Source organism: Haliaeetus leucocephalus, unplaced genomic scaffold, assembly GCF_000737465.1.
Source record: "Haliaeetus leucocephalus isolate CR32 unplaced genomic scaffold, Haliaeetus_leucocephalus-4.0 Scaffold384, whole genome shotgun sequence".
NCBI classification, from domain to species: domain Eukaryota; kingdom Metazoa; phylum Chordata; class Aves; order Accipitriformes; family Accipitridae; genus Haliaeetus; species Haliaeetus leucocephalus.
The window spans coordinates 8,557,449-8,568,543 of NW_010972820.1; the positions used below are offsets into that span (position 1 = coordinate 8,557,449).

General features: G+C 40.3%; 1 protein-coding gene across 1 annotated transcript in view; it reads left to right on the plus strand.

The window, feature by feature from the left end:
• LOC104835463 (proto-oncogene tyrosine-protein kinase ROS-like) overlaps positions 1-8,466 on the plus strand; it is a 39,281-nt gene extending 30,815 nt beyond the window's left edge. The window contains 1 exon segment of the mRNA XM_010573458.1: positions 8,321-8,466. Within this exon segment, the coding sequence (XP_010571760.1) occupies positions 8,321-8,466 (146 nt within the window).
• Positions 8,467-11,095: the final 2,629 nt, after the last annotated feature.

Here is an 11,095-nt window from a genome sequence, read left to right on the forward strand (position 1 = left end):
AATGCAGCTGTCTAGAAGCTAGGAGTCTCATCTAAGATACTCTTCTAGGCTTCTCACTCAGGAGCAGAAACAGACATCTCCAGAGAGTGACAACTCCTATGTTTTAGGCATGTGTCATAGTATGAAAGGGGTCACCTTTTGCCTTTCTCTCCCTTGATGATGGCTGGAATCTAGGTGACTTGCCATATTCGACTTGGATACAGCATCTTGGACTAGATGTTTAATTTTAAGATGGCAACAGAACACAACATCCACTGGATAGAGGGCTGTACAGGACTGTACTGATTTGACTGCTTGCCTCTACTCCTGAGCTAGTGTGGTTTCCTAGCTTAGACACCTTTGCTCTGCGATCCCTAACTCCAAGGGCAAGAGAGACATGAAAACTAAGGGAATTAAGAAATTCTCGTGGCATTACATCAATATCTGTTAAAATCTTTAGCAGGGCTGAAACTTTTAAATATGAGCCTGCCCTTCTGCTGTTGGAGTTGGGGAAAGAGGCTGGAATACAGGTTGTCGTCCTTTTGGTGGAGCAGGCCTGGCATAGATGTGACATGCAAGGAATTTAGTTTCAGTGCAAGTCTCTGCTTAGCATGTGCCAGCTAAGCATGATCCTTCCCCTGCTGTTAACTAGCTCAGTCTAGGCAAATGGTTACTTTCACTGGAATGACAAATACATATTCTTAATGTAAAAAAGATTATTTTGCCAAAATTTTAGGTTCTGCCACACAGCAGAGGTCACAGAGAAAAAGCCATTGCTTTATTTGTTTGCCAGGGACAAAAGTAGCATTCTTAGAAATGGCCAAGTTATTGAAAAGGAAAATATGGATTGAGACTTCCATGAAAAGTTTCAGTTTGAATGGTTAAAATTTGAAAAAAAACCAGTTTACTACAGAAAATGGGGTTGTATAATGGACTTTTAGGGTAGTCTTAATAGCGGTACTCCATAATGCGTGTTATATTCAGGGAATCTCTTGGCAGTGGTCACTTTTTGAAATCAGACTCCATTAAGCCTGTTTATAATAACCTAGTTGGTAAAATCTGGCCCACTGTGGTAAGCAGGGCAATTCAGTGCAGGCAGAGCTTTGTCAATAGCTCTCAGAGTCAGCCTGTTTTGCTCTCTCCCTGAGCCTTACCCTTTTCTCCACCAGCTACTCTGTTCCTTCTTGTGGCTTCCCCGCATTCTTTCCTTTCCATAGGCTCTGCCTAGCTGCTGTTGTTGCCACAGACCCGCTGCTGGATCAGCATTGGGATGGGAAGACAAAGCAACTGTTTTCATGCTTCCATTCAATGTTTTCATGCTTCAGTTCTTGAAACTCTTCCTTAACTTCTCCACAGGCTCATTTGGTGATTTTCATACAGGGAATGCCCATCAGGAAACAGTATAGCTTGAATTTTATTTATTTGTCTGTGTATCATCCTTTCACTTAAATGTATTTTAAAAGACTAAACACTTGATAAGCTCTTTACATGTCTTTATAATGCACATGCTTATTTCCCCATATATTCATAGTTCGCCTGTAGGTTATCTCCCTCTTTCCTTAAGTAGTCTTTATAAGCCCATTAAAATGTTATTCTGCCTACTTGACTGAAGGCCTAGAGTCCTGGTGATGTCTTAAAGTTGCTGGATTATCTGATCAGGGACACATGCATGTCAGTTTTCTGTAGCTCTCCAGCCTTAAATTAATTCAATAGTTTTTCTGCCTGTGATGTAAATCTCATGCAGTGGAGTTCAGTGAAATGTGGGCTCCAGAAGTGCTATTGATTTAAGCAAGAACTGGCAATTTGAGTTCTGGTTGAGCTTCCAGACTAAAATGCATGCTCCATTATGACCCTGTTGTAAACAGTTTGGGGCATGGAATATGTCTTCATCTGTGATTTGTAAAACACTGTTTAATAAGTAAGAGATTTTTTAAATTTGCACTCATTTTTAGCTGGGACTAAGTGAAGTACTTCTTGTATTTGTAGTAGCAGTGGGAAGATGACAGCCAAAACAAATAAACCAGAAGACTGTTCCATGATGGATTGTCCTGGACAACATTTTCCAAAAGTGTTACGCGGTCATTGGCCTTTGTGTGTCATGAAACTCCTGTCATGAGCCTCCCGCCAAGAAATGCTTGCTCTCACCAGAAGACTTGATGCCAAAAGAAAGAGCCAAATGTCAAGCAAAGTGAAATGACAGGCCTCAAAATAACTATGATACTTAGCCCTACATGGAATCATACATCTTCCAAATTCTGTTGAGCCTTACCTGCTTGTAGGTAGCCACACCTTTAGCAGGTCTGTACCTGCTGTTGGCGCTATTTCCTAGGTGGGAGAGCTGGAAAACATTAGATGTTCTCAAGAACATTAATGCCGGTGCAGTATGACACACAAGTTACAAGTGTGGGTGAACTAATACAGATAATGGTCTGGAGAGCACGCTAACAGGATAGCATGGAGATGACAAAAGGGACACTGGCTTTGTTATTGCAAAGGAGGTATTGAGTGGCAGTAAATATGCCTGAGCAATACCAGCAGCTCCTGGCACTGCTGGTTTGGAAGGGAAGGAAGCAAACTCAGGACCAGGAATGGGTCTATCAGTTTAGTTTTTCCTTCTTGCTCTTACAGACTTTCCCAGGACATTGATCATGGGCATTAAGTAGCATTAACAACATTTTTTTGAGTGAGAGAAGCACTATCCAGCTAGAGGACTGAGACACCAGTGGGTTTTGAATCCAATGGGAATTGACTGAGCAGAGGCCCCATCACAAGAGACCCATTCATTACTGAAAGATAGGCTGTTCTTCCCCCAGTTTCAAGAAGAGCAAATGAAATGTCATGAATCAGCATGCTAACAGGATGGCCCTGCATTGCTGTAAAAATAACCAGTCCATCTATTTTCAGACATAACTTTTTACATTTGCACATACAAGACAGCACTATATTTTTTCAGGTCCCAAGCATGCCCCTTTACAGATGGAAACACCTGTTTGTTTTGGCAAACGTCTTTGCCGACATCAGACAACTGGGCATTAAGCAGCTGGAGCGGCTCCTTGCCTTTATGACCCAGGAGGACTATTCTTATCAGGGCTGCTCCCCACAATCCCTTTTGGACCTATAAGGAAAAAATGTCATAATTGCTCAGAAGCTGTGTTGGAGCACCACGCTCTTACTGCTAGAAGTGGCTCCTCTGGTGAGAGGAGATGCAGAGCAGTTGAAGGGAGCCTGAGGAAATCCAGGGTAAAAGACTAAAGACTAAAAGGAAACACATTTGGCCTCAAAAATGTCATTTTTAAATCCCTAAGCTGGAGATGTTGCTTGAAAAATGTCAGAAGATAAAACCGTAATTTTATAATGTTTCCTTTTTTCACTTTTCTTTCCAAAGCCAGTGACTCAGTGTATTTACTTTTTTCAGCAATTAAGCTACTTGCTAAAAGTGTCACCTTTTTTTTTTTTTTAAATCTCTCTGCAAAACTTTGCATTGAGGGGATTTGATATTAAAATCTGGAATTGGTGATTTCACCATTAATTATATGTCTGCCCTTTCTGCTCGCTGAGTGGTACTGGTTTGCTGTTCCTCGTGTAAGAATCATCAGTTTATTTTCCTAAAACCAGCTGCCTTTTAAAAACTAGTCTGCATACCTCTCTGAACTTCAGGTAATCACTTGAACAAAAGGAAGCTTCTCCAAAGCATATGTGTTGATAAGAGACATTTTTAAAACCTTATATCTAGTCTCCTTTGTATTTTTCTGAAATTCAGTAATCCTCTTTCCCACTTAGCTTAGTGAGTGGCTGACCCAAAGCCAGTGGAGGTCAGAGAAAAGGCTTCTTCCAAAACAGTGAGTGGTTACAACACTGCAGGAAAAGGCGGACTTGGTGGTGTGATCACTTCTTATTTGTCCCCTAGACAAATGCTGTGTGATTCCAGAGAGCGCACATGAGCTATATGATACTGCAAGGAAAGTCATGCTAATACTTTGCCCTGGACTGAGGAAAAAAAATCAGATGATATGATGTTATAAGAGGTGACATTTGTGTATGGGTGTACGGATATAAGCAACTAAAACTTAGGCACTGTGTTTATGCTGGCTGTCTAGGCTGTTTGACAATCACTGGAGAGTTGTAGACATGTTCAGGGGATGTTATTGTGTAAAGGTAAGGATGTGAAATAAACATCTCCACAAAGCAACTCAGTCCTCCTTTATCCCTCCATTGACTGTAAAGGCAGCCTAGGCAAGGAGCTTAAGCTGGACATGTAAGATCTGGGTGATTAAAACTTAGTAAAATGAATCCTGCTTTGTGACCTGGAGAAGGGTGGTGCTTTCCTATTTATATAGCCTTATTGTATTGCAGCAAATGTGGAACTGGCCTTTTTTCGGTGCTTTTGTATTAAAAATGATAAAAAACAAGATAATAAACAGGTTTATGTATTATTTCCCAAGACAGCTTCTTGCACACAGAGGTTTCAGTCCACAGATCTCTGAAAAATCTATTAAAATAAAAAGAAAGACAGGCAGTCAATGCTTTAAGCAGTTTAGTGCAGTGGAAATGCAGGATGAACAAAATTCTCGCTTTTAGTACCTTTAGTGTCTGACAGAATAGCAAAGCTCGGTGAGTCACCCTGAAACCATGCAAGATCATATGCTTCATTAGACAGGAAACACAGATATATCTCCACTGATATATAATACAGAGTGGAGTATTAAAACGGATATATATTTGTTCTATTTATATTCTTACTGGCAATGTGCAGAAACTGAAACACAGCACCTCCAGCTCCAGGTGGCCAGCAGGTATCAGGAAGATACACCCTGCACAGGAACTATCTCCTTGAGCTAACCAACATAGCTGAGGTGGAGAAGTCAGGGTTCAATAGCCACTTTTTCACCCTTAACAAAGATATGTTGTCATCAAGCACTTCTTTTGAATGTGTTCACTCTGGGGTACATCTTTCAGCTATGCTGGTAAGTCAGCCAGTCTCTTGTTTACTACCACATATGTTGTGTGGCAGGGACAAAGGGCAGAGTATATATGAGAAAAAACAAGAGGATATTAATGGGAAAAAGCAAATGTGGCTGCACTTCTAAATACCTTACCATGTTGAAGGTGCTAAGCGTCATATGAGATATATTACCCAGAATTAGTAACGTCTCAGGCTGGCTACTTAGCTGGTGTAAATCAGTGGCATCCCACTGGTTTCTATGGAGCTTTGTTAATTTGCGCTAGTTGAGGATCTGGCCCTGAAATAGCTGTAATAGAGGATCAGCATCTCTAGATCAGTTTGTTCAGTCTACCAATCAGCTTTTCTACTGACATTTTTTTTCCTTCTTATATGTTGTCACCTTCTGAACTTAAAACACCAAAACCCCATCTGCTTATCAAGACATCACAAAAATTTGCACCCTTCCAGGCAGGATTTCAAAACATGTTGTGAGCCCACACAGCCTACTGAGCAGGCAAGGAAAGACACTCTGCAATTGCAACGCAGGATACATGGCCCAGCTCGGCACCCCAGCTGCCCTGCGGCAGGAAGCAGCCGACTGAGATGCTGAGATTGTGAAGCGGGAAGCACAGATTTTATCGGGTTGGGACCGGTCTCCTCAGAGGAGGCTAAGCAAGCAAACTCCATCCCTCATTAGTATGAGTCAGGCGATCATAGTTTCTTGTGTCAATTAATGTGTGGCTCCCTAGAGTAAGCTTCTGCCTACCTCTGGAGAGATGTGTTGTAATTAATTTTCCTGCAGTTTGGCTACGATGTTGTGCTTTAAGCACACCACTACCAAGAAAAGTGTCTAGCAAGGTCAAAGCTACATGCATTTAGGACCTGAAACAGGTATCCATGCAAGTACAGTGCTGAGCTTTGAACATGCTATTTTAGTTATTGGAAGCAGTCTACCTGAGAGAGCACAGAGCTCAGTGGGAACCTGCTTCTCAGCAGAGTACTCCTCAGCCTGTGCAAAGATCTGGACTGCCAGAGCTAGCCTGCCTCATGCCCTGAGGTAGGTTGTTTGAAGTGAACGTAGGTAACTCTACACTACGCAGCAGTCCACAGTGTAGACAACCCCTCAGGATTTAAGCATTTGGAGTTGACTCCCCGGCATGACTTCAGATTCCATGAAGGTGTTCCTTGGACGCCTCCTCTCGGGGTGTTTTGTTGGCTCAGCCAGGCTTTGCTTGTGAAATCTGAGGGGATCACATCACATGGTTTATCCTGCATTTACTCACGTATAACCCAGCATGACTATACATCAATCAACTAATTTTAGCAATGTTAAAACTGAAAAGAAAAGAATGATATCTCATGAATATACTGACCTGCCTCCCCACTCCAGCTTCTCTCTATTTGCCTTCGAATTCTTAAGATTTTTTGGAGTTTCCAAAAATTATTCAGAATTCTCTGCATTGGCTTATGGCTTCCCAGGGTGTTGGCGGTGCTTCTAGCCTTCACATTTCTGGGGGAATTTCACAACATATAATGATTTGTTTCCTCAATTGCTCATTTTCAGTATCTTCTGTGTCCATCCATCATACAAGTAAGTGAGCAAAAATTGCTTGCTTTGCTGACTTACATGAGAGGCAAGTATTGTACTACATAACTTGACATCTTTGCATAGATGTTTTGGCTTGTACAGCAGAATGGTGCTAAGCTTTCATAGGTGCCAAACACTATGCTAAGAGATGAAACAACAGTGAAGGAAAGGGCACTTGTAGTCAAAAATCTCATTGTGAAAGTGGCAATGTAGCTTATACGTGTCATATTGTAAGAGAAAGGTCATCAACTTTATATTCTTCCTCCATCTTTGGATAGGATAAGAATATTCTGCAAAAATAGTCTTTCTTGCTCATTTTGTTCCCAAAGCTCAAAAAGTAAAACCAAGGCAAGGTGTTTGATTTTTTAGCTCTTTTTCTCCATAATGAGAAACACAGTGGCACATAGGCTGAAAAAGGATTATAATATTTTATATATTCTGTAGTTCTTCAGACCTGTTGGGGAAAGAATTAGTAATGTATCTATATATCTGGTAAAAATATCTCAGTGACCTCATACTCACATTTGTGTAAACATCACCTCATCAGTTCCAGATACTTATACAGGAAACAAATCTGAATGCTCCTCTAGTGTTCTATACTTAGGCAGGTCAGCCGGCATATGTCTGGTCTGTAAATACCCAGTTTTACTTGGGTCCTTATTTTAAGGTTTCTCTCTTAAGAGTTTGCTGCAAACGTGCCCTCAGCATTTGCCAGTGTGCCTTTTCCAAAGCAACTTGCCCCTGAGGGTTCCCATTAAAAGCTTTATTAAACAAAAACCAAATAACAAAGAAGAGCTGTACCAGTTGGTAATGGTTTAGTCAGGATTGAATTACTAAATATTGCCATAATAGTCCTGAACTGACAAAGTGAGTATCAAATGATTTTTCGTAGCTGTCAGTCACTGTGGTATGTGACCACAGTTTGCTCTATGTCCCAATCCCAATCTTGCTAACAGGTTTCTAAAATCAAAATTCTCCTTCAGACTTTTCCTGATAATCTTTCCTAATGGACTCTAGCATGCGGAACAGACTTCTGACTTTATAGCTTGGGCGGGCGTGTCATTATAGTGACATAATAAATTGTATGTTGCCTGGTGCAACAGCACAATGCTTGTGATTCTGTTGCACAGATAACCTGGAATGTCACATGCTTAATTTTCCAGTTGTGAAGTAAAATAAGGAGGGAGTGTAATAAAAGAAGGTACATGTTACAAAAATAAATGCAAAAAATAGCAACAATTATAACTTGAGTATTTAGTTAATAGTTTTTACATTTTTTAAAAGGTATATCCTCTGCAGCAGATTTCAGGCAACTCTATATATGTGAACAGCATAAAATTAGGGAAAAATTATAAAGTTTTTAGAAATGGGAAAAATACACTGGCTTGCCAAGTTCAAGCTTCTAGAAAGACAGAATATTACAAGTCCTCTAGAGAGACAGTATATAATGATTTAGTAGGTAGAAAACTGCCTATGTTACAGGACTCTAGCAGTATTATTAGCAGGGTTACACAAATGTACAGATTAAAATCACTTTGGCTTTATGCAGGCTGTCTTTACTACCAAAAGAAGCGAGTCATGCATTCGTAACTGTATTGCTGCTTGTGGAGGTATAAATGGTGATGACCAGCCTTCCCTAAGGGATTTGCTTAAAGCTATACAGGCAATAGCAGAAAATAAATTTGAATCATCAGTCACTCTTTGTGAGGTCACTAGACCAACTTTCTCCAGCAGCTGTCTGATTTTGTTTGCTTTCTGATACTGCGTGTATATCACTGGGCTGTTATCTTTTCTTTTTTTTTTAAATGCAGATAGTGATGTTCCATGTGCAGATTCGGACAGTATTCTTTCAGCCACGTGAATGGCAACAAGGAATCAAGAGGGCTTAAATGATTGGGTATTAGTCAAAGAAGGCAACCAAGATCAAGGAAACGTCAATTCTGCTGAACTTAGTTAAGTCGGGTTCCCTCTGTTTGTAAGAAAGAGGGAAAGAAGAGAAAAAGCTCTACAAAAAAAGACATAAGCCAAGGAAAATATCCTGCACATTGTCATACTAACTAAGAGATATGTTAAAAACCCAGGAACTCTCTAAAACACTAAAACTACCAGAGAATATGGTAAGGTACTGAATGATGTGTAGCAGAATAAGACAGCAATTATGTATCTTTTGATTTTCTACATGTTATGGTTTGTTTCACAGGAGCTGGTTTAAGGGAATAAAACATGTAATCAGACAGCAAGTGATTTTACTGTGGTGTTGATTAAATTTATGCAATCACATATGCCTCAGACACAGGCAGTCCTTCCAAAAAGGGAGTACTGGTATGCTGTTTCAAAGAAGAGACCAAGTCGCTCATGAAAAGAAAAAACAGCTGAAATCTAGCTTCATTGTGCACAAACAAGGTTTTACAAATTGAAAAACTAACATAAATTCTTCTTGTATTTTTATGAACTCCAAATCAGGAAGCAATTCAAGAAGGTTGACTGGGTTGTCCACTGCTGCAGATGGTCTATTTCACTATTTAATTTAAACAAATGCTTGCAATCATCTTGTATGTTAAGTTGCACAGCAATTGATCTGTGAATCTAGACAGTCCTGTTTTCTTACATTTCTTTTCCTTTCCCTTTTTAATGTTCATCATCCTTGTTTATTTTTTACCAGACTGGGTGAAGGGAGATACTTTTCTCTGATGTGTTTGGAGATCAAGTCAAAGTATATAATAAAATGATACATAAATCATTACTGAATAGAAGACAGCAATAAGCATTTTGGAATATTTAATCATGAACAGTAGTTTGCAAATTATGCAGAGCTATTCACTGACATCTGTCAGGAAGCTAGAAACATGCTCTGATTTTATGCAAATATTTGATAACGGGGGACACTGAAGAGTAGTAAAGGCACTATCTGATGTCAGAATGTGAATATTTTTAAGGCGCAACTCCACTGAAATCTGGCTTCAAAAGTTTCCCAAATGGAGATCCAAGACAGATGAACAAGAAACATGGGGTTTGACAGTTTTACTCGAACGAAATAGAAATTGAGAGTTTTTGAATTAGGATTCTTCAAAGTCCCTGACAAAGCCCATTCAAGCAGTCTATAATCACATAACTGCCTTTTTCTTCATCTACAAATTAGTGTAAAAGCCAGATTTGCCAATAACAACAATTGCAGCACTTTGCTATGCTCACCAGACCATGAGTGACAGATAAATAAATAAATACTGTATAATGTTTCCTTCCTCTTCAAGTGCTGCTTGACCGATTGTACAGCCATTCCTTCCATTTCAGTGATTTAAACACGAGTAATGTTTGCTAACCAGTAGCATGTGCTAGCCAGAAACCAGGAAGATCCCAGTTCTGTAGTCATCATACCCGGATGACTTCACGTGCATATGTAATTCCACTTGACTCAAGAGGACTGCTCAGTCAGCAAGCCACAAACAAAGGTTTTGAAAACCAACAGGACTTCATATGATATCTTTTTATTTAGCAGGAGAAGCCTGCAATCCTGCCAAAATTTCTTCTAGGCAAAACCTTTCACAGGCCTTGTGACCACAACTGTGATGTGACAACCCAAGTCAGTTCAGTTTTGTGTAGGTCTGGGCTGGAAAAGAATCATGGCAAGAGCCTCTCCAACATCGGTAAACTGGGTTAGTGGGCAAGGCGAGCGTCAGCGACAGTAGTCGGAAGTAATGCTTTTGAGGTCTTGAAGTAGTCACAGATACCGAAAGTGACACAGAAAGAACAGAGGGGAAGGTAAGTCTTGTTTTGTCCACATTTTGTAAGTGTTGCAAGACCAGTTTTAATGGAGGATTTATCACAGCATGGTGAGGAAGAATGTGTCAAGTTTAATGCATTGCCATGAATTCATTGCCATGAATCAGGATATTGACCAGTGATCTATGCCTTTTGCACCTAATAGTATGAAAAATGTATTGGACTGGATAAAACACAAATCTCTTGATCCAAATTTAAGGATCCTGTTCTATAACTTGCTGAATTCAGTGGAAGACAAAATACCTAACCTTCCCCAGAAGTGCAGTGACCTGAGGCACGCTCAGTGATACAGCCTCAGGTGGGAGCATGGCCCTACCCATCACTCCATTCTCCCTTTCTCATTTCTCTGCCTTAGAGGACTAAGTATGCAAATGCAACTATTCCACTGAATTGTGTTAAAGCTGAATTTGATGTGTGCAAACTTACCTCGCTTGCATCCACCCATGATGCTGCTTGTGAAGAGTTCCTTAATCCCTCACATTTCGATACCACCCTTCTCTTTACCCATCTTCATCATTACACCTTCTCATTGAAGTCATACTTCCTCTCTTCATGCAAACTCTTCGTGATGATTCATGTTTTATTCAACTCTTATTCACTATCAGGAGAACACCTCTTGCCTTCAAGCAGTCAGCCCCTGATGACAGTTTTCGTAGACTTTTGGAAACAGTAGGGGAGACACACATGTAAGAGGTGATGAGAATGAAAGACCTTTTTAGCACATTCTGTCTTGGGCAGGGAAAGGGACACTACCTAGCCTGTGTTTGTCTCTAATAGTTGGTACCTCCTCCTGTGGTAGATCGAGG